Source organism: Scyliorhinus torazame, chromosome 3, assembly GCF_047496885.1.
Source record: "Scyliorhinus torazame isolate Kashiwa2021f chromosome 3, sScyTor2.1, whole genome shotgun sequence".
In the NCBI taxonomy this organism is placed as follows: Eukaryota; Metazoa; Chordata; class Chondrichthyes; order Carcharhiniformes; family Scyliorhinidae; genus Scyliorhinus; species Scyliorhinus torazame.
This window is the reverse complement of record NC_092709.1, coordinates 4136037-4160371: the sequence shown is the minus strand read 5'-3', so window position 1 is coordinate 4160371 and position 24335 is coordinate 4136037. Positions and strand designations below refer to the sequence as shown.

The 24335-nt window shown below is 48.6% G+C and overlaps 1 protein-coding gene across 1 annotated transcript in view; it reads left to right on the top strand.

Annotated features, from left to right (window-relative positions):
- Positions 1–24335, top strand: part of LOC140408255 (B-cell scaffold protein with ankyrin repeats-like) — a 513048-nt gene that overhangs the window by 430610 nt on the left and 58103 nt on the right. The window contains exon 9 of the mRNA XM_072495211.1: positions 18661–18781. Coding sequence (XP_072351312.1) covers positions 18661–18781 — 121 coding nt within the window. The remainder of the gene's footprint in view (positions 1–18660; positions 18782–24335) is intronic.

Here is a 24335-nt window from a genome sequence, read left to right as displayed (position 1 = left end):
GATTGCATCACTGCAGGACACCAGGAACCCAACCCCCGGAGTCCAGCTCCAAGTATATTACCCTCATGTAACCTTACTCCATATATGATAACGGCAGAAAATCTGGGTGCCAGAAAGTCTTGCTTCATCTGGGAAATCCACAATAATCGATGCATTTGAATGGGACTGATTATCTCCTGATGTCCTGTTTACAGGACAGGCCCATACTTGTCCCGACTATCTGTCTCTGCATAGTGCATTTGAACTTGGCTGTTCGAATTTCCATCAGGCCTGCCTATGGGCTGACTGTCGCTGTGATTTAAAATGTCCTGTTGTGTTATGCTTCTTCATGTAGCATAAGCTGCTTCCTTGATGTATGCTCTGACAAAGGAAAGTTCAGACTTGGAGATAGGTTTAACACATTTATTGAACAGTTAACAATTCTCCTACTTGAGTTTGACTCTCCTGCTAATCTTGCGATAGTAACTCAGTCTAACTAACCAGTCTGCTCCAAGCCACGTGGTGGGTGTGATGCTTCTGATCTGCCCCTGTCCTTCTCGCTAAATGTCGCCTGTGGAAAGAGAAAGAGCATGTGTGCCCTGTCCTTATATATGGGTTGCCCCCTGGTGGTAGTGTCACCTCTGGGTGTCTTGACTGCCCATTGGTTGTGTCCTATTCTATGTGTTGATTAGCTGTATGTCTGCATGTCATTACATCTCCGGTGCTCCCTCTAGTGTTTACTTAGTCTTAGTGTACTTACATTAACCCCGTGTGTATTTACAGTGATGCATATCACCACATCCCCCCTTTTTTCATGTTACATATTTTCTGTACAGTGTTAAAGAAAATTGAACAAAATAGGCAGATAAGTGTTGACATGTACAAGTCAGGATGACAGTGATGATGATACAATACCAAATAATATGTATGAGTCCAAAGTCCATGAATTTACACGGTCGAGTGGCTTTCTTGTGCTGTTGTGGAAGTGTCGATGTTGATGTTGTCATTCCCTTGTGAACGCCATCAGTGTCCTGGGGCGAAATTCTCCCCCAACGGCGCGATGTCCGCCGACTGGCACCAAAGACGGCGCCAATCAGACGGGCATCGCGCCAGTCCAAAGGTGCGGAATGCTCCGCATCTTTGGCGGCCGAGCCCCAACATTGAGGGGCTAGGCCGATGCCGGAGGGATTTCCGCCCCGCCAGCTGGCGGAAATGGCGTTTGTTGCCCCGCCAGCTGGCGCGGAAATGCGGCGCATGCGCGGGAGCGTCAGCGGCCGCTGTCAGTTTCCCGCACATGCGCAGTGGGGAGAGTCTCTTCCGCCTCCGCCATGGTGGAGGCCGTGGCGGAGGCGGAAGGGAAAGAGTGCCCCCACGGCACAGGCCCGCCCGCGGATCGGTGGGCCCCGATCGCGGGCCAGACCACCGTGGGGGCCAGATCGCCCCGTGCCCCCCCCCCCCCAGGACCCCGGAGCCCGCCCACGCCGCCTGGTCCCGCCGGTAAATACCAGGTTTGATTTACGCCGGCGGGACAGGCAATTTCTGGGCAGGACTTCGGCCCATCTGGGCCGGAGAATCCAGCGGGGGGTCCCGCCAACCGGCGCGGCCTGATTCCCGCCCCCGCCCAATCTCCGGTACCAGAGACTTCGGCGGGGGCGGGGGCGGGATTCACGGCAGCCAACGGCCATTCTCCGACCCGGCGGGGGGTCGGAGAATAACGCCCCTGGTGTTTCCATAACCAAGAAGTCATCAGGAGGTGTTCAAATGGTCACATCACTTCGTCGTCTGAGGTGGACTCTTTTATTTTTATGCTTGTGGTAGCGATGCAGTATGTCATCTGTGCTGTCCGACCTGGACTGCTTGTAATTGCGATATTGATGCAGTATGTCAGCGGCTTTGAAAGCTGGTTTGCTTGTTTGTAGTGGAGCAAACTTGAATGGGTGAAATGTGCTGTCATGCCAGGGTATGTCTGTACTCGTGCCAGTGTGAGGAGCTGTGCTGTTACATTGTCCTGCATGGGCAGAGTTGTACCATGTCGTACCAGTCGTTGTTCCAGTCTTGTTGGTTTTGTCGTGCTTGTTTGACGTTGGTGCCTTTGGTAAGCTTCTTGTTATTGTCTTTGTTGTTGATTTTGTAGGTTTTGCTGTTGTGTTTGTTGCGCCCAATGACCACACCGAGTGGAGAATTTGAGTCCTTCACAAAGTACTTGTGTCAGTGTCCTTTGTGGCATCTGCTGTTTCAGTGAGTGTGACGTCTCTGATTCCTCGGCACACCCCGTCTGGAGTCATGTCCGGTTCACTGGAATCATCTTTGGCTTGTCGATGCTCCCCGTCTGGAGTCCTTTCTGGTTCACCTGAATCAGCTTTGGTTTCTTGACACTCCCCGTCCGGAGTCATTTCAGGTTCACTTGAATCATCTGAGGTGTCTTGATGCTCCCCGTCAGGAGTCAAAACGTTCTGGAATGCATTTCCGTGTGGAGAGGCTCGAGTGGATGAGGGTTGAATTAACGTGGTGTCACTGGAGTCACTAGTAGCCTCACTTTGATTGTCGAGTGCCTCTGTACATACTAGCTGGGAACAGTCAGTCTCACTGAATGTCGCACATCTTGTATGGGAATTGTGAAGCCTTTGTCACTTGTCGTACATACAGTGGGTAGACCTTCAGTGTCTTCTTGTCGGTTAGATGAGCTGGGTAGACTGTCAGAGTCTTCTTCTGGTGGCTCAAATAATCTGGGTAGACTGGCATAGTCTTTTTGTTGTTCAAGTGAGCGTGGTAGACTGTCATGGTCATCTTGCTGTGCACTTGAGCGTGGCAGACTTGCAAGGACTGGTTGCTCAGAGGAAGTTGCTAGACCTTCATGGTCTTGTTCATGCAAGGACTGAGCTCTGGAGTCTTGCGTTGCTTCCATCGTGGAGTCTGTGAACGAGCTCACTGTGGAGGCTTGTATCGCTCTCTCTGTGGAGTCTGGCATCATTCCCTGTGTGGAGTCATGCAGTGGTCTCGCTGTGGAGTCGATCTGTGCGCTCTCAATGGAGTCGTGCAGTGGTCTTGCTGTGGAGTCTTTCATCGCTTTCTGTGCGGAGTTGGGGACTCTTTGTGGTGCGTGGACCACTCTCTGTGTGGAGTCGGAGGCTCTTTGTGGTGTGTGGAGCACTGTTCATGGTGCGTGGACCACTGGTGTGGCGTCAGGCCGCTCTCTGTGGGATTGTACCGCTCTCTATCTCTTGGCGTCAGGCCGCAGCAGAATCCTGTACTTCTGGGTGAGGATGTCGTCTGTGCTGGGCTGAGGATCCTCAAATCCGAAGAACTCATCCATGTCTGTGTCGGATTCTTCACTGTACAACACATCTCGTTGCGGTTCGGATCTGGTACTGAGGTCGCCACGCCCAGTGATGAAATCATCGTCTGAGTCGTAGTCTTCAAGGACCATATCATCACTTTCTGTGTCGGAGCTGTCATTGTGCTCGCTATGTCCAAGAAGAAATCAATGTCTGAGTCGTAGTCTTCAAGGACTAAATCATCTCTTTGGGCGGTGCTAACTGCTTGTTGCAGGGTTCTGCGGAGGTTACTTTCAGCTACAGGTCGAAGTTCAGGCATTGTGCTGTCGTTCCAGGTGAAAGAATTGTGTTTTATGGCTTAATTTGTTTTTCTTATTTTCGGGCATTTCCCCTTTAAGTGGGCGTGGTCCGGGGCCTCTGACATCATGTCGCTTGTGACGTAGAGCGTAGGAATGGATTGCACATGCACAGATCGCTTTTCCTTTACTTTGCGCTCTTTGCGCAACTGCGCATCCGCGGCTTCTCGCGCATGCGCAGGACACCGTTCTGCCGATCCTCATCTTTTGGGGAACTGTGCATGTGCGGCTCCTTTCACGAGATGGCCACCAATCAAAATCGCCATTTGCTGCTGTTGCAGGCCTACCTTCATCTCGTGGTGAGTATTGGCGCCTCTTTTACCGATCTCTTTTGTGTTTTCCTCGCTGTATTTTTCAAACTTGTCCAGGATTGTCTGGAAGTCTCTCTTGTCTTGCCCTTTGGAGTACTTGAAGGTCTTGAAGATTTCTGCTGCATTTTCACCTGTAATTGTGAGCAGAAGCTTTACTTTCTCTGCATCCGCCACGCCATCCATGTCGGACGCTACCAGGTAAATCTCAAATCTCTGCCTGAACGCAGGCCAGTTTGCACTGAGATTGCCGTGGTACCTGAGCTCCTGTGGAACCGGAATCTCGAGCATCTTGCCTGGGTGCTGTTGTTGGTTGTCACGGATATGTTGAGTTTAACTATACAGATTCAACAGGACTCACTGGTACCATGTTGTGTTATGCTTCTTCATGTAGCATAAGCTGCTTCCTTGATGTATGCTCTGACAAAGGAAGGTTCAGACTTGGAGATAGGTTTAACACATTTATTGAACAGTTAACAATTCTCCTACTTGAGTTCGACTCTCCTGCTAATCTTGCGATAGTAACTCAGTCTAACTAACCAGTCTGCTCCAAGCCACGTGGTGGGTGTGATGCTTCTGATCTGCCCCTGTCCTTCTCTCTAAGCATCGCCTGTGGAAAGAGAAAGAGCATGTGTGCCCTGTCCTTATATATGGGTTGTGTAATGCCCCCTTGTGGTAGTGTCACCTCTGGGTGTCTTGACTGCCCATTGGTCGTGTCCTATTCTGTGTTCATTAGCTGTATGTCTGCATGTCATTACATCTCCGGTGCTCCCTCTAGTGTTTACTTAGTCTTAGTGTATTTACATTAACCCCTTGTGTATTTACAGTGATGCATGTCACCACATGTCCAATTCTTAATTCAAAGCGTCCAATTGTACATTGGGCCTAAAATTCAGGCTGTTGCCCATTTTCCCACACTGAGACCAAAGCAACTTTTGAGCAAGAAATCTGGGTTCAACTTTAAAGGATGGTGGGTTGGTGGTTAATGCACAGTGAAAGCAGACGTGTCATTTCTCCTCCAATAATAAGGACTCAAGAAGAACACAACACAAGAAGAAATAGGGGTCATGGGGGTCAGGAGGCACCTGACGTGGAACTTGTCTAAATTCATTTCAATCAGACCAATTTGAGTTGGTCTCTGGATCTAATCCTTGGGCCGGATTCTCCACCTCACGATGGCGGTAACACGAATCGCGACCGGGCGGAGAATCTGGCGTCATGCCCAAATCCACGTTCCTGCCCACTGCCAATTCTGGAGCCCTGCTCCAGGCCTTCCTTGGTGGCGAAAACGAGGTCTGCAAAACGGGCATTTGCATGCAATAAAATCTGATTGGTGGGTTGAAGACAGTATGCTCCGCCCTTCCGTGATGCTCCGCCCCTCCTTGGCAGAATTCTCACGGGCATGAATGACTACAAATATTTACAAACGTGGATTGGCCGCCATGGCTGCAGAGGCGAAGTGGGAGGATAAATAAACACTGAAGAACAAATGAAAACTGTCAGGCCTTCTGGGGGGAGGCTGCTGGGCCGGAGGCAGTGGCAGGGATCGACATGGTGCCAAGTCCATGGACGCGGGGGGTCCCCCTCGGGATCGGGGTGGCCTGGCTCAGACCCCCATTGCTGCCGTCTGTCTTTTAAACGCACCCCTTTGGTGCTACTTACAGGCTCCTGGCTGTTCACACTGCTGACTGCTCACTGTGTCCTGTGAATGTTCAGAGAGCCTCTGGTCATCTGGGGGCCCACCCAGGCCACCCCTCTGGACACCCTCTTACCCAGCTGTATCGTCAAGGGGATGGGCATGGCCAAACTCAATCCGGGGCCCACCAGGTGTTGGCACTCCTCAGAAGCGCTGCCCCACTGCAGAGGAAGCAGGGAATCAGCAGAGTTCACTCCAACCAGAGACACCGGCACCATGGCCTTTGGAATCCTCCCTGGTTCTCTGCCCCTCTCAGGGTAGAGGCCTCACCAGTAAACCCACCCCTCCAGATCACCAGCTGTCTCCTCCTGGTGAGACTGGCAACGCTGACTGTCAGGCTTGAGTCTGCAGCCCACCCTGGGGAAAGGGGTGTCCCTCCTCTCTTCACTGACATAGAACTTTGGGTCCAACTTGGACTTTCGTAATGAGGGAGCAGGTCTTCCGTGAGTCATCTTGGTGGCTGCAGTGAGTGTGTGGGTAAGTGGAACGATTACAAACAGCGGCCAGGCTCTTTGGTGCTAATTCTACCCCCGGCCACACTCGCTGGGCTGGGAATTGCTCTCAATTCACGTTAACAGAGTGCTGGTCCATCCGGGATCGTGAATCACAGGCAACAGAGTCCCCGGGACAACACCTAGTCTCCCAAATGGAGAATCCTGCCCCTCATCTCTTTCTCATTTGGAAGCATGGAAGAGTCCTTTTCCAGACTGTTATCTCATAGCAACACATTGCAGTCTTGCCGAGAGCATGGAGCTGCCACTATTCAGCAGCCAGACCCTCACAGCTGCTTGGAAACCCCCAGAGACTCTTCCATCTTTCAATCCCAGGGTGGGATCTTCCAATCCGGCCTGCTGCGGGAAGCACCACAGGCAGATCGGAAAATCTGACAGATCTGCAAAAGATCCGTTGACTTTGGGTGGGAATTTCCAGTCCTGTAACAGTCAAGATCAGAAAATCCCACCCCTAATCAGGAATTATCTAGAGAGTCATCGAATCATCGAGTCATAAAGGTTCACAGCATGGAAACAGGCCCTTCGGCCCAGCTTGTCCATGTCGCCCAGTTCTTACCACTAAGCTAGTCCCAATTGCCCACATCTGGCCCATAACTTTCCATATCCATCTTTCCCATATAACTGTCTAAATGCTTTTTAAAAGACAAAATTTGTACCCGCCTCTACTATTGCCTCTGGCAGCACGCTCCAGACACTCACCACCCTCTGTGAGAAAGAATTGCCCCTCTGGACCCTTTTGTATCTCTCCCCTCTCACCTTAAACCTCTGCCCTCTAGTTTTAGACTCCCCTACCTTTGGGAAAAGATGTTGACTATCTCCCTTATCTATGCTCCTCATTATTTTATAGACCTCTATAAGATCACCCCTAAGCCTCCTACACTCCAGGGAAAAAAGTCCCAGTCTGTCCAGCCTCTCTTTACAACTCAGACCATCAAGTCCCGGTAACATCCTAGTAAATCTTTTCTGCACTCTTTCTAATTTAATAATATCCTTTCTATAATAGGGTGACCAGAACTGTACAAAGTATTCCATGTGTGGCCTTACTAATGTCTTGTACAACTTCAACAAGACGTCCCAACTCCTGTATTCAATGTTCTGACCAATGAAACTAAGCATGTCGAATGCCTTCTTCACCACCCTGTCCACCTGCGACTCCACCTTCAAGGAGCTATGAACCTGTACCCCTAGATCTCTTTGTTCTGTAACTCTCCCCAACTCCCTACCTTTAACTGAGTAGGTCCTGCCCTGATTTGAGCTACCAAAATGCATCATCTCACATTTATCCAAATTAAACTCCATCTGCCATTCATCGGCCCACTGGCCCAATTGGTCAAGATCCCGTTGCAATCCTAGATAACCTTCTTCACTATCCACTATGCCACCAATCTTGGTGTCATCTGCAAAATTACTAACCATGCCTCCTACATTCTCATCCAATTATTAAATAACAGTGGGCCCAGCACTGAACGCTGAGGGACACCACTGGTCACAGGCCTCCAGTTTGTAAAACCATCCTCTACAACCACCCTTTGTCTTCTGTCAGTGCATTTTAGAGAGTGGTGAGATTGTGGCACTCGCTGCCACAGGGAGTAGTTGAGGTGAATATTGTGGATGCATTTAATAATAATATAATAATAATAACAATCACTTATTGTCACGAGTAGCTTCAATGAGAGTTATATTTAGACAGTTATATGGGGAAGATGGAGATAGAGAGTTATGGGCCACATTCCGGCGCCTGTTGGGGGAGGCCGGTACAGGAATTGAACCAACACTGCTGGCAGCGTTCTGCATTACAAGCCAGCTGTTTAGCCCACTGTGCTAAACCAGCCCCTAACAGGATAAACACAGAGGAGAAAGGAATAATGATAGAGTGAGGTGAAGAGGGATGGGAGGAGGTGCGTGGAGTGCCAGCATGGACTAGTTGGGCCGAATGGTCTGTCCCTGGGCTCTAAGTTTGATGGAAATCTATCTCAAGTGGTTCTGACGGCTTGCATGTGTAAACCCAACAAAAACATTGCCAGGATTAGGAAATATTCAACTGCTGAATAATCTACAAAACATGCCCTCTCTAAGGTATGTAAAATGAACCATTACTGACCTACACGAATATTTCTATCATCTGATTATCCAGAAGAAAACAGTATTTTGACTCTTACAACCGGTGTTTTCATTCTTTTATGATCAGGTTGTAGGTAGTGGCTTTGGTGCTGCCCTCAGTCCACATCCCCCCCCCACCTCCCCCTCCGCACTGCCCACCCGACCAAAAGAGGACATTTACTGACACAATAAAATGTGCAAACCCAAAGCGACTGTCAGTGAAAACAATCTTTCTTTCTTTATAATGTCAGTGTTAAAACTATTGAAATGGATATCTTATAAATTATTTAGTACCTGCAATTTTGCAACCCTCTTGTCATTCTGCCTGATATCAATGGAAAATAACAGAGAGAACAATAAATTGGGACCTGAATTCTTCTGTTGCTAGGCTACAGCAGTTTAAAGGGGGAAAAGGAGAAACAGTTATTTGCAGTGAATGCGTAGGCAGAATGTGATTTGTTCTTTCAGGTAATATCAAAAGTCTGTTGTTTCTTGTGTTTTGGCACAGTGCAAACGATTTCTTGAAAACCTCCTTTTATCCGAATGCACAGACCTGCTGTTTGCAATTATGGTGGTTTCAGATGTAAATTAGACAGTTCCATGCAAATATTACAGAGTCTCATCCCATTTTAACACAGACACAATTATCTGTGTAAAAGGTCAATAAGAATTATCATCAGTCCCATATTGTTGATTAATTAAGACTAAACAGCTGTTGCTAAATTATTTTTCCGCCAAGTGCTCAGGTAGGAAGGAGGGTGGCAGGACTTTGAAAGGCGTGTCAGTCGTGAGGTGTCCCCAGTGAAGGGTAAATTTCACAGCCCCCACACAAACTTTAGCCCAATATCTGTAATCTGTCATTACATAAACCATCGCAAAAACAAGTGCTTATTGGGATTCCACTGGAAAATCAATAGACCTACACTGATATTTTTATTATATAAGAGCTAGTTTAGCAAGTCTGTCTCTGGCAGTGGATCGGGAATATGTAGAGAGCAGGCCAGTGATTTCCTGATGTGTGTTCCCACAGGGCGAGGCTTCTTGCCAAGAATGTGTATTTGTAAAAGCAGTCTGATGTTAGAAGGCAATTGTTTTCTGACAATTGCAGGAATCTTTCATTAAAGTGCTGCATTTTGCAGGGTGCTAAATCTGTACAAATGGAGAAACAGGAGAAGTTAGGATCGTTCTCGTTTCAGCAGAAAAGGTTAAGGTGTGATTTAATAAGAAGTGTTCAAAATTGTGAAGGATTTTGACAGCATAGGTAGAAAAACAGATTCCATTGGCAGGAGGGTTGGTGACCAGAACACACAAATTTAAGGCAATTAGAAAAATAAACAGAAGCCACAAAATTTTAAAAAATTGATTTGAGCGGGAAAAAAATTGAGAGGTGCTAGCTTTGAGAGGGTGGCACAGTAGCACAGTGGTTAGCACTGTTGCTTCACAGCACCAGGGTCCCAGGTTCGATTCCCGGCTTGGGTCAGTGTCTGTGCGGAGTCTGCACCTTCTCCCCGTGTCTGCGTGGGTTTCCTCCGGGTGCTCCGGTTTCCTCCCACAAGTCCCGAAAGACGTGCCGTTAGGTGAATTGGATATTGTGAATTCTCCCTCTGTGTACCTGAACAGGCGCCGGAATGTGGCGACTAGGGGCTTTTCACAGTAACTTCATTGCAGTGTTACTGTAAGCCGACTTGTGGCATTATTATTATTATTATTTTGGAACTGGACAGAGAGCAGATATCTCGGAGAGTTGTGTGGCTGGAGGAGGTTACAGAGATGGGGAGGGGAATGGCCATGGAGGGATTTGAAAACCAGGGTAGCCAGAGTCGATCATCAACCATCGGGGTGGTGGCTGAATAGGACTCCAAGTGAGGTCAGTAAGGATAGCAGAGTTTAAAATGAACTAAAGTTTTCAGAGTGATAAGCCAGCCAAGAGAGCATTGGAATCATCAATTATGGGGGTAACCAAACGATGGCAAAGGGTTTAAAAAACTAAGAAGAGTACAGCACAGGAAGAGCCCTTCGGCCCTCCAAGCCTGTGCCGATCCAAGTAGCAGGTGAGCTGGGGCAGGAACAAAGAGAGACGATGTTGCAGAACAATGTTCATTTCCAGAACAGACAAGGGGCTGCACAACAATTATAGTTGATGTTGTTTAATAAGAATTGATGATAAATCTGAAGCACCATACAATGGCAAAGAATATCTGCCAGTTATCAATGAGAACTGCATTATTCAGCCAATCTCGGGTAAGAACAGGATAATGTCTGTCATTTCCTGAGGGCTGGCATTGAGTTTGAGACTGCAGCTTCATTAATAATGTTGCATTACGGAGTCATTTACTGAGATTGCCATGGTTATATACATGCAGCCTCAGTGTGGAGCTGTCTTAGCGAGTCATTTACTACATGCTTTTACTTGGTGAGTGTCTGCACACAGAAATACTCGCGTTACTATGGCAACTTTCACAACCTCAGGGCATCCCAAAGTGCTTTACAGCCAATCAAATACTTTTTGAAGTGTAGTCACTGTAAGAGACTCAGCAGCCCATCAGCGCACAGCAGGATCCCATAAACAGCAATGTGATAATGACCTGATAATGTGATTTTGGGATGGTGATTGAGTGAAAAATATTGGTCAGGACACTGCCCTTCTTTGAAATAGTCAAAGGGTCTTTATTGCCCACCTGAGGGAGCAGATGAGCCTTGGTTTAACATCCATTCTAAAACTTGCACCTGTGGCAGTGCAGCACTCCCTCAGTACTGCAGCGGGATACGTGCTCAAGTCTCTGACCCTGACCCTCAAGTCTCTTAACCAACCTACTGACCCTGAGGCAAGAGTGCACCCACTAACCACAGCTATTAGTGAGGGAAATGATGGAGCACCTTTGTACCTTCAATGTACATCACAATTCCAACATCATGTACCACAGTGTCTTAACTCAAGATCAGTCAAGAGCCGCTTACAGATCTGGCAACAATATAATAATAATAGTAATAACCTTTTATTGTCACAAATACGAAGTTACTGTGAAAAGCCCCTAGTCGCTGATGTGTTGGGTGTTCTGGATCACAGGTCACCAACACTTGAAATAGCGCAACACTATTTTATTGAATCATTAACTGTTTAAACATACTCAGACTGTGGGTTAATACGATATTAGCTTTAACTAAAGACCTTTGCCTTGTCCTAACCAGTCAATGCACTCAGCACATGGTGAATGTCTGTGTTGCAGGCTGTGAGCTCTGTCTTCCTAGCTAGCTGCAACTCGAATGAGCGGGAACTCTGATGCCCCCTGTCTTTATAGTGCGTGTGCTCTCACTGGTGATTGGCTGCGGTGTTGTGTGTGTTGATTGGTCTCACTGTGTGTCCATCAGTGTGTGTCTGCACCATGCTATACTGGTGTATATTATGACATCCCGGCCTTTTATAAAAAATGTGCCTGCGTGACAATAAATAGTGTGTGGTGAATGATCCTGACTACGTGTGTGTGAAATATTTACAGGACTATGTACATAAAAACTAAGCTATTTACATGGGAAGGTGCCTGGTGCAGAAAAACAGTGTGTCACAAGAATAACGAGATGAACACTATATACAAACCACTTGAACGATTAAACGGAAGAACAGAACAAATTAGAAAGTCCATAAGTCCACAAAGTTCACAAATTAAGTCTCTGAGGTGGGCGACGAATTCTGGTTGACCGCCTCAAGGGTGGGTCGGGAGCCGCCGGCTGAGGAGCGGGCTGGACTGCGTCAGAGTGAGGAGGATGCAGAGTAACCGGAATCTCCGCATAGTCCAGATCAGGGTCAACAGGAGGACGTGACACTGGCGGAGGATTGTGTAGCGAGCGGGGAACGAGACGAAGGGCACGCCGATTACGGCGCAGAATGGAACCATCCGGTAGACGAACCAGGAACGAGCGGGGAGCCACCTGCCGAAGAACCACAGCAGTTGCAGACCAGCCACCATCCGGGAGATGGACGCGGACGTTGTCATCTGGAGTCAGAGCAGGGAGATCAGCTGCACGGGAGTCATGAGGCGCCTTGTGCTGTGCACGAGACAGCTACATCCGTTGAAGGACCAGAACGTGGTCGAGGTCTGGGACGTGAATGGACGGCACCGTTGTCCTCAGGGTGTGACCCATGAGCAGCTGGGCTGGCGACAGGCCAGTGGACAGTGGGGCCGAGCGATAGGCCAGCAGGGCGAGGTAGAAGTCGGACCCAGCGTCGGCAGCCTTGCAGAGGAGCCGTTTGACTATGTGGACGCCCTTCTCCGCTTTGCCATTGGATTGGGGGTACAGGGGGCTGGATGTCACATGCACAAAGTTGTACCTCCTGGCAAAGTTGGACCATTCCTGGCTCGCGAAGCAGGGGCCATTGTCCGACATCACAGTGAGTGGGATGCTGTGACGAGCAAAGGTGTCCTTACAGGCACGGATGACTGCAGACGATGTGATGTTGTGTAAACGTACCACCTCCGGGTAGTTTGAAAAGTAGTCTATAATCAGAACATAGTCCCTGCCCAGCGCCTGGAACAAGTTGATGCCGACCTTGGACCAAGGGGGCGTGACCAACTCATGGGGCTGTAGGGTCTCACGTGGTTGGGCCGGCTGGAAGCGCTGACAGGTGGGGCAGTTGAGCACTGTGTTGACGATGTCGTCATTAATGCCGGGCCAGTACACAGCCTCTCGGGCCCGTCGGCGGCACTTCTCCACGCCAAGATAGCCCTCGTGTAGCTATTCCAAGATGAGCTGGCGCATGCTGTGCAGGATGAAAATGCGGCCCAGTTTCAGGAGAACACCATCGACTACTGCCAGATCGTCTTTGATGTTGTAGAACTGAGGGCATTGGCCCTTGAGCTACCCGTCTGTTAGGTGGCGCATGACACGCTGTAGCAAATGGTCAGCCGCTGTCTCGCGGCAAATTTGGACGAGGCGTTCATCCGTGGCAGGTAGATTGGAGGCCACGAAGGCCACATGGGCGTCAACCTGGCAGACGAATCCCGCTGGGTCACACGGGGTGTTGACTGCCCTGGACAGAGCGTCGGCTATGATCAGGTCTTTGCCCGGGGTGTATACGAGCCGTGGTGAGTTTGGTTTTAAGTTCTCTCCATTCGCGCTCGTGGGCAGGGAGCCATTGGAAGTCTGTCGTCTTCCTGACCAGGTTCCTGAGAGCCGTGGTATGAGAGGCGAGGTTAGGGATGAGCTTCCCTAGGAAGTTGACCATGCCCAGAAATCGGAGGACCGCCTTCTTGTCCTCTGGCGTTTCCATGGCTGTGATGGCAGCCACCTTGTCCGCATCCGGCCGCACACCCAACTGGGAGATGTGGTCCCCGAGGATCTTGAGTTCCGTCTGGCCGAAGGAGCATTTGGCTCTGTTGAGGCGGAGGCCCTGCTCCCGTGTGCGTTTGAACACGCGCTGGAGGCGACTGACATGCTCCTGCGGGGTGGTGGACCAAATGATTATGTCGTTATGATTATGATTATAGAACCTTAGTTAGGCCACACTTGGAGTATAGTGTTCAATTCTGGTCGCCACACTACCAGAAGGATGTGGAGGCTTTAGAGAGGGTGCAGAAGAGATTTACCAGAATGTTGCCTGGTATGGAGGGCATAAGCTATGAGGAGCGATTGAATAAACTCGGTTTGTTCTCACTGGAACGAAGGAGGTTGAGGGGCGACCTGATAGAGGTATACAAAATTATGAGGGGCATAGACAGAGTGGATAGTCAGAGGCTTTTCCCCAGGGTAGAGGGGTCAATTACTAGGGGGCATAGGTTTAAGGTGAGAGGGGCAAAGTTTAGAGTAGATGTACGAGGCAAGTTTTTTACGCAGAGGGTAGTGGGTGCCTGGAACTCACTACCGGAGGAGGTAGTGGAGGCAGGGACGATAGGGACATTTAAGGGGCATCTTGACAAATATATGAATAGGATGGGAATAGAAGGATACGGACCCAGGAAGTGTAGAAGATTGTAGTTTAGTCGGGCAGTATGGTCGGCACGGGCTTGGAGGGCCGAAGGGCCTGTTCCTGTGCTGTACATTTCTTTGTTCTTTGTTCTTTGTTGACATAGACGCGAACACCTTCAATGCCTTCCATCATTTGTTCCATGATCCTGTGGAACACTTCTGACGCCGATATGACCCCAAACGGCATCCTGTTGTAACAATATCTGCCAAAAGGGATGTTAAAGGTACACAGTTTCCTGCGGGATTTGTCGAGCTGGATTTTCCAGAAAACTTTCGAGGCGTCAAGTTTGGTGAAGAGCTTGGCGTGAGCCATCTCGCATGTGATCTCTTCGCGCTTGGGAATCGGATAATGCTCCCTCACGATATTGCGATTCAGTTCCTTGGGATCAATGCAAATTCTCAGCTCGCCGGAAGGCTTTTTTACGCACACCATGGAACTGACCCAGTCGGTTGGTTCCGTAACTCTGGAGATCACTCCTTGGTCTTGGAGGTCCTGCAGCTGCTGCTTGAGGCGGTCCTTGAGGGTTGCTGGGACTCTGCGAGGTGCATGCACCACAGGCATGGCATTCTGTTTGAGTAGGATCTAGTAAGTATATGGGTGCCCATGCCTTCGAAGACGTCGCAGGGCTGGTCGATGATGGCGTCGAGTTGCGCCCTGAAGTCAGCGTCCTGGAAGGCAGACATGTCATCAGGAGAGAGAGAGTGAACTCTTTGAACGAGGTTCAACAGCTTGCACGCCTGTGCACCAAGCAGGGAGTCCTTCGAGGAGCCCACGATCGCGAAGGGAAGGATAGCTTTCCGTGACTTGTGCATCACTTCAAGTTGGCACGAGCCGGTAGCAGGAATGATGTTGCCATTGTAGTCCAATAGCTGGCAGGCCGACAGAAGGATGGCTGGTTTGACACAAAGGCTTTGGAAAGCAGACCACGCCATGAGATTGGCGGAGGCACCAGTGTGCAGGCGGAATTGTATTTGGGACCGGTTGACCGTCAGGGTGGCACACCACTCATCGTCTGCATCGATGCTGTATACCGACAGCGGCTGGTGTCTTTGCTTCGGGGACAGCCTGTCTTACGTTACGACACCGACTCAAAAAGGTGCCTTCGGGTCCTCGGTGTCACTGCTGTGTGGGAGGTCCGCATCAGACTCGGTGGCTGTGGGTTGAATTGCCTGAACATTCCTGCGAGGCTGGCTGAAGCGAGATGAATTGGCAGGCTGAGCTGCTCGACAGAAGGCAGCATAGTGGCCAAGTCTGCCACATCGCAGGCATTGTCGAGATTTTGCGGGGCATTGCCGCTTTAAGTGGGCGGAGCCATAGTTGCCGCACATCGTGAGGTCAGCACGTTCGTTGCGCCACCGCGCATGCGCGGTGCGGTCCTGCGTGGTGCGCGCCTGCGCATTACGTTCCTCCACGTCGCTGTCCCCTCGTTTGGTGCGTACAAGCGCGGGAGTCCGTGAAAAGCGCCCGAAATGGCCGCCCTCATCCAGGCTGAGGCCCTGGAGGTGCTCAGTCACTTGGACCCGTTCCGCCTCGTGGGGACCTTGCCGCGCCGATTCAGCCGCTTGTATATGGGAATACCGACTGGTGGCATTTTCATGTAAGACACAGGTCTCGATGGCGGTCGCTAGGGTGAGTTGCTTTACTTTGAGGAGCTGCTGACGTAGGGGGTCCGACTGAACACCGAAAACGATCTGGTCGCGTATCACGGAGTCGGAGGTGGGCCTGTAGCTGCAAGATTGCGCAAGGATGCGGAGGTGCGTGAGAAAGGATTGGAAAGGTTCGTCCTTACCCTGCAAACGCTGCTGGAACACGTAGCGTTCAAAACTTTCATTCATCTCTACGCTGCAGTGAGTGTCAAATTTGAGGAGAACCGTCTTGAACTTCATCATGTCTTCGTCATCTGCAAAGGTGAGAGAGTTGAAAATGTGGATGGCACGGTCCCCGGCCGTGGAGAGGAGAAGAGCAATCTTCCTGGTATCCGAGGCGCCCTCCCTGTCCGTGGCTTCGAGGAAGAGCTGGAAGCACTGTTTGAAAATCTTCCAATTGGCCCCGAGGCTGCCGGCGATGCGGACTGTTTAAACATACTCAGACTGTGGGTTAATACGATACTAGCTTTAACTAAAGACCTTTGCCTTGTCCTAACCAGTTGATGCACTCAGCACATGGTGAATGTCTGTGTTGCAGGCTGTGAGCTCTGTCTTCCTAGCTAGCTGCAAATCGAATGAGCGGGAAATCTGTCTTTATAGTGCGTGTGCTCTCACTGGTGATTGGCTGCGGTGTTGTGTGTGTTGATTGGTCCCACTGTGTGTCCATCAGTGTGTGTCTGCACCATGATATACTGGTGTATATTATGACAGTCGCCACACTCCGGCGCCTGTTCGGGTACACTGAGGGAGAATTCAGAATTCTCAGCTGGTACGGGAATTGAACCCGCGCTGCTGGCCTTGTTCTGCATCACAAACCAGCTGTCTAGCCCACTGAGCTATATAAAAACAATCTTAAATTTTCTCAATGCATTGGTTAGGCTGCTGTTGGAATATTGTGATTAGAATGTTCTGTGAGTAACAATAAGGGACGAACATTAAAATCACGGAAAGTCTGCATTGAGGATCCACTAGACTGCCATTAGGAATGCGGGAGGTTTTACATAGCATCTATCAAACCACAAGACATCGCATATGACAGGCAATAAATTATATTTGAAGCACTGACAAATTTGTTCACCAATTTCCGGGGTCTCAATCAATGACACTACCGGCTACGAGCTCCTGTGAGCTTGAGAGGCCCTCTGAGGCGAGACTTAGAACAAAGTCACATGTCTAGGTTATAGGAACAAAGTTCTTCTGATTTGATTCTGTTTTGAAATCTATTAATTATAAATATGTTGACAGATTAGGGTTATCTTGAGTATTTAGAGATAGACTAAAGTCACACTCGCCAAAAAATGACAAAGGGCAGGGAGGCAGGGTGGGACTTTCAACACGTTCTCAGAAAACAGAATCTAATTTAAACAATCTACGGAGTCTATTTAAAACGAGGATTCATGAAGAAGACCCTTTATTTGGGTGGCACAGTGGTTAGCACTGCTGCCTCACAGTGCCAGGGACCCGGGTTCAATTCCAGCCTCAGGTGACTGTGTGGGGTCTGCACGTTCTCCCCGTGTCTGCGTGGGTTTCCTCCGGGTGCTCCGGTTTATGGATTGTATAATAAACAAAACCCAGGACACTAATCTAGCAAAGCCTCTCGATGCAAAGCAGATCATCTCTGCAACAAAATGCATCGAGTGCAGGAAAGTTGCAGAATAAGATGATGTTGGGCGGATGTCCCCGTTATTTCGGGCAGGATAACGGGAGAATACTGCCGCCTGTTCCGACGGAATTCCCATCGCAATCCACCCACACTTAAGTCATTTCTTTGGACTTTGGGAGATTCTCACGGAATTCTTCCACGCTTAGACTTTTTTCTGGAGTGGGGACCTAAAGATGGCGGTAAGACCCCAGAAGGGAACCTCCCCCACAACACGAGATGTCCAGGTCACCGCCTCCCCCCCCCCCCAACACCACACAGGTATGAGGGTAACCCGGTCACCCCACCCACCCCACATCCATACTTGCCGGCATGTGCCCCTCCCTCCAAAGTCAGCGGTAGCCTGCTCTGGGCTCGCCTAAGGCCCTGCCCTTTCAGGGACCACCTTCATGCCCCTTCCCTTGTCAGTGCCAACCTGAGTGTCAGAGGGCAGTGCCAGGGCACTGTTTCCCAACCACCCTGGGGCTTCAATGGTCTCCAAGCCCCCCCGTTTTTGGAAAGCAGTAGTGATTCCCGCCAGCCTCATGCTGCGCCAGCTGGGACAGTGAATCCTGGGAACCCGGAGACTCCAACTAAAACCCGGAATCATTGAAATATACGAATCTGGTTCGCTCCCAGTGGCGGCGTTGTCCAGACTGTGTCCGGTGCCGTGGTCCTGGAAAATCGCACTCCATTCGCTGCCCGGTACCAACCCTGTTTAGGGGTTCTCCCACTAATCTCTGGGCTGAGAATGAGCCCTTTGTAAAGTCAATCCACAGTGATGTGGTTTCCAGCCCTGATTGACCGAGGAAATTTCCCAATCATCTCCATTCTGCGTGGGTGCTTTGTGGTGCCATGAAGCACTGTGAAAAGGTACTTTGCTTGTTCTGTTTTGTTAGAAATGTATGAAAATACTGAAATTGTTGTTTTGTATTCGGAGGAAGACAATCCTAGTTGTCCCTTATCAGTTTCCTAGCATCTACCTTGTGCATTGAATTCTTCACCTGAGAAATTCCACTTTCTACGTACAGCTTAGCAATTGGTTTGAACTGTCAGAGACTGCCTGAAGGAAAAAATAAACAATTGTGATGTTATTAGTGACATTTTTCTCAATCTAACATTTTGGGAAAACTCATTGTATGTTAATTAGACCATTAGAACCAATCCTTCTGTTTGCTTTTAAACAGGCGTCAAACAAGACACACCTGTGCATGGAAACATCCCCGGGTAATTATAATATTCATCAAACTTTGGACGATGAGAAAGAGGAAGGTATCTATGAAATGATGGCACAGTGCAATATAAAATGTAAGTACCGTCCAAACATTATTTATTCTTTCATAGGATGTAGCTGCTGACTAGGCCTACATTTATTGCCCATCCCTAGTTGCCCTTGGGAAGGTGGTGGTTGCCATCTTCTTGTGCTATGGCCGGTAGGACTGTTGCACAATAGAACATCTAGTTCTTGACCAGTTAAAGTAATTTATTATAAAACAAATGTGTGGTAAAGATAACTAGAAGTAATATATTACAAACTACTAATACTGATAAATTATCCAAGAGTTACTGGAAATATGGCAGTCCACTAACACTACTAACTCTCAACTCCTCCAGGTAGAGTCACATGGAAGGTTTACACTGCCACCTGCTGTTCGGAGGTCGTGTACATTATATGCATGATTTCTTATGCGTTTCATCGCATCCCCTTTCCTTTGGAAATGTAATTAATTACATTCATGACAATCCAATATATGCATAATTCTTTCGAACATTTAACTATGTGCAGCCCATCACAAATTCAGTCTCTCAGGTTTCCGTCTTTGCCTTGTTGATATTCTGAGCATTGGTTGAATTTCTGACCTTGTTTCATCTTCATTTGTTGTTGTGAAAGTTTCTTGTTGTTCTTCTTGCATTTGTGCAGTTTAATTTTGTTCTGGCTCTGTCTGCTGAACTGTATCATTTTCAACTGTTTTGGGATTACTCACAAATTCTTCTTGTGAATCCATCACAAAAGGTTTCTGAACCTTCAGAATGTTCCATTATCAGTGATGATTAAATACGAATTAGGACCTGCCTGTTGCAGTACCTTTGCATACTTCAACCATCCGTTCCATCGGGACCTTCTCCCCCTGACTCTGTCACCTGATTGCAATGGTTGGAGTTTTCTTGTGGATTTGCCATCAAATCTCCATTGCCTCCTTTTTTGAAATGTCAGTTTCCTCTCTAATCTTTGAGTAACTGACTCTTTCCGCAGTTTGAACTGAAGCTTCCCGCACTGTGTGCAGCTGTTCACCTTCCGACACTGTGGGCAGTTTTTTACCATTGCATCAATATCGCGCTTGATGTCCGGCCAATAGACTGTGCCCTCAGCCCTTCCCTCGCATTTTTCTCTTCCCAAGTGCCCTTCATGGATTTTGCAAAGTATATGATGTGGAATTACAATTCTTTGTTGTTGAAGCAAAAGCCCATTTGCATCACGTAACTCTGCCCTCACGTTATAATAACTTGAGCAGGAACCTTTGGGCCATCCCTCATAATAATCTAATAATAATCTTTATTATTGTCACAAGTAGGCTTACATTAACAATGCAATGAAGTTACTGTGAAAAGCCCCTAGTCGCCACACTCCGGCGCCTGTTCGGATACACTGAGGGAGAATTCAGAAATGTCCAATTTACCTAACAGCACGTCTTTCGGGACCTGTGAAAGGAAACCGGAGCACCCGGTGGAAACCCACGCAGACACAGGGAGAACGTGCAGACTCCGCACAGCCAGTCACCCAAGCCGGGAATCGAACCTGGGACCCTGGAGCTGTGAAGCAACAGTGCTATCCACTGTGCTACTGTGCTGCCCACTCCATATCTCATGGAGACGTGTTATCACCTTTTGTAAGACGGTGTCTTTGGTTGGTTCTTCCTTTATTAATCTTGATTTGTCATTAGATACCGGAAGAGACTCAGTGCCAAGATTCACATGCATTTGAACATCCTCATTGAAGTGATGTATCTCTTCAATGTCTGTGGCTCAAGATAGTGTATCAGCAACAATGAGATACTTGCCTGGTGTATAGATCAGCTCGAAGTCATATTGTTGTAGCTTTGTCCTCATGCGCTGAATCCCAGGGGACGTCTCGTTCAGATTTTTTTAAACTGTTGCGACCTCTGGTCAGGTTGCATTACAAACATTGGAAGACCATACACATAGTCGTGGAAGTAAGACCATTAATTAAACCGAGATATTCCTTTTCAATTTGCTCATACGTGTGTTCCGTATCTGGCATCGATCTGGATGTGTATGCTATGGAAGTCAGTTTCTTTCCAGATCTTGGGCGAAATTCTCCCCCAACGGCGCGATGTCCGCCGACTGGCGCCAAAAACGGCGCCAATCAGACGGGCATCGCACCGGCCCAAAGGTGCGGAATGCTCCGCATCTTTGGGGGCCGAGCCCCAACATTGAGGGGCTAGGCCGGCGCCAGAGGGATTTCCGCCCCGCCAGCTGGTGGAAATGGCGTTTGTTGCCCCGCCAGCTGGTGCGGAAATGCGGCGCATGCGCGGGAGCGTCAGCGGCCGCCGACAGTTTCCCGTGCATGCGCAGTGGGGAGAGTCTCTTCCGCCTCCGCCATGGTGGAGGCCGTGGGGGAGGCGGAAGGGAAAGAGTGCCCCACGGCACAGGCCCGCCCGCGGATCGGTGGGTCCCCAGTCGTAGATAGTGATAGTTACTGTGATCATATGCAAAATTAGCCAGGTTTGCTAGAACTTGCTCCTTTGCCTCTTGACTATCAGTATCCCCCCCCCCCCCAGGACCCCGGAGCCCGCCCATCAGCACTGGGGCTGATGACAATGCTGCTTGGAATGCTTGCCTTTCCTGTTCATGTCTGGTAGACCATTGGAATATTGCGTCTTTCTTGATTGTTTCTCTGAGGTGTGAAGTTTTAGCTGCAAGATTGGGAATAAATTTTCCAACAAAATTTATCATTCCTATCATTCTTAGTATACCTTTTTGATCATTAGGGCGTGGTATCTTCAAGCCTGCCTTTATTGAGCAGGCTGAACACCTTTTGCAGACAGCTTGATCTCCCAAGAAAGTGATATTGTCATCATCAATTTGACATTTGGTTTTGTTGAACTTCAAGCCATTCTTTTTAATACTCTTCAGGACCCTGTGAAGCCGTTTGTCATGTTTCTTCCGTGTTGATCGCATTTGATTATGTTATCCACATAAACTCGGACTCCTGGAATGTGCTCCATGACACGGTGAAAGATTTCTGATGCAGAAATTATGCCAAATGACATCGTTAAGAAACAATATCACTTGAAATGTGTGTTAAAAGTGCACAGCTTTATTTGTCTAATTTGGGCTGCTAGAAGCCTTGTGAAGCATGCAACGTGCATGTTGCTCCTGTCATTTCAGATGTGATTTCTTCCGTCTTCGGTGTCAGATAATATTGTCTTTTAATGTTGAGGTTCAGATCTTTGAGGTCCATATAGATTCATAGGTCGTTATTTCTCTTCTTGACACAAACCATAGAGTTCACCCAGTCTGTAGATTCTTCTCTGTGTTTAATTACGCCTAAAACTGTCATCCTTTCTAGCTCAGCCTTCAAACTGTCTTTCAATGGAGCTGGTACACCGGTGCGTGTCTTACTGGTTTCATGTTCTCCTTTAACTAGATTCGATACATGAACAGTGAAGTGCCAAAGCCTTGAAATATCTCCGGAAACTCCTTCAGTATGGAATCTACTGATGCATATTGTACGGTTGCAGTGCTGTCTGCACTGAAAACTCGCTTAACTAGCGCAAGTGCCTCGCACGCTTCCACTCCTCGGAGAGATTCACGTTCCACCTCTACAATGGGAACTTTTACTGCGTGAATTCTGTTTTTTATGTTTACATTGAGCTCACATTCTCCTAGCGCGTAATTTCATTTCTGTTGTCGCCTTTTCAGTAGTACTGCTTTATTTAACACTTGCGGTTTAATTTTCAGCTGTTTTAAATCTGACAAACTGATAAGGTTGGCCCTCGCTCCAGTGTCAGGTTTGAAGTTAATTAGTGTGTCATTAATCATTAATGGAACTGTCCATTTTTCTTTTGGAGTATTTGCATTTGCTTCACTATTGCTGCAAGTCGTCATGAAAGCATTGTCTTCCTGCATTTCTGGACTATCCTTGTCCTCACTGGGGAGCATGTCGATGAAGAATGTGTCTCTGAGGCATACTTCATCAACCATGTTGATTGATTTTGCTTGTTCCGCATTTTTACTGGTAAAGCACTGCTTAGCAAAATGATTTTTGCTGTTACAGTTGGAGCATACCTGTCCAAACGTTGGACATTGTCATGGCAAATGTCGTTTGCCGAATCGCTGGCATGAAATGGAGGGTCCGGTCGGCCGCTTAAAATGGCCGCCTGCGCTGGGACCACATTTTTTACTCAAGTGCATTACTACACTAATGGTGCCGGCTGCCTCTTCTATCTTCACCCCAAAATGTTTGAGATTCAGCGTGCTAATCTGCTGTGCAACTAGCTCGCCAGCATGACAAACTTTAACAGCATCATCAAGCTGATGCTCATTTTCTCTGAATAGCCTCTCGCGTACCTTGTGGTTAGAAATCCCGAGCACGATCTTATTATGGATCATCGACGACCGTAGGGTAGCAAAAATTACACGACTGCGCCTTCAATCACAAATCTGTCAGAAAACTATCAAACCATTTGCCTGCTTTCTGGGAACGTGTGCAAAATATGTAGCACTCAAAAAGGTTAAAATGTTAAAATTATAAATGCCTCAATAAAATATTTGTGAAAAAAAGAGTAGTTCACAAGTTTAGTAGAACATTTCTTTTTCTTTGTGTACCTTCTTCTTCTACGGAGTTATCTTTAGTATTTCGGATCTTCAAAGAAACCTTTTTTCTTAGTCAGTCTTCAGTCCTGGTACCATGTCATGTTCTTGTGCTATGTGGATCATAATGCCCAATCTCGCTGTTGAATGTAGATGCGTTGTGGTGATGGTGATGGTGCTGGCGGTGCAGATAAAGGATTGTGTGCCGGGGGATGATAGATGAGGACCAGATGGGATTTGTAAAGGGGCGGCAGCTGTTGGTGAATGTACGGAGTATACTGAGTGTAATTATGATGCTCTCAGAGGGCCGAGAAGTGGAAGTGGTGGTGGCGATGGATGTGGGGAAAGCTTTTGATCGGGTGGAGTGGACCCGAAAAACGGCCAAACTCCCCCAATTCAAGGTGCTGGGGCAGTTCGGGTTTGGACAAGGATTTGTGGACTAGGAACGGCTGCTGTAATAAGACGCCTAAGGCAAGTGTTCAGACTAACAAGGTCAGTTCAGAGTACTTTGGGTTGGACTGGGGGACAAGGCAGGTGTGCCCACTCTCCCCATTGCTTTTTGCCCCGGCATTTGAGCTGTTGGCAATAACGCTTAGATGCCCGAGGGTATAGGGGGGTATTGAGCGCCGGGGGGGGGGTGAGGGGGGGCGAGGGGGGGGGGGCGGCAGGGGGGTCAAGTGTCAAGTTTCTTTATGTGCGGCTGATCTCCATTTCGGACCTGGTCCAGATCTTCGGCAGGATCATGGGGATTTGGGGGGAGTTTTTCTGGGTACAAGTTTAACAAGGGGAAAAGTGAGGTATTCCCAATTAATGCCCGGCACAGGAGAGGAGTTGGGGGAACTGCCGCTCCGGTTATTCAGGGTGGATTTTTGTTACCTCAGGATAGGGGTGGCGCGGCTGGTGGAGGGAATGAGGGCGGACATTAAGAGCTGGGATGTGCTGCCATTGTCGTTGGCTGGTCGGGTCCAGATGGTAAAGATGACTTTGTTGCCAAAGTTTTTCTTTGTGTTCCAGAACCTCAAGATTT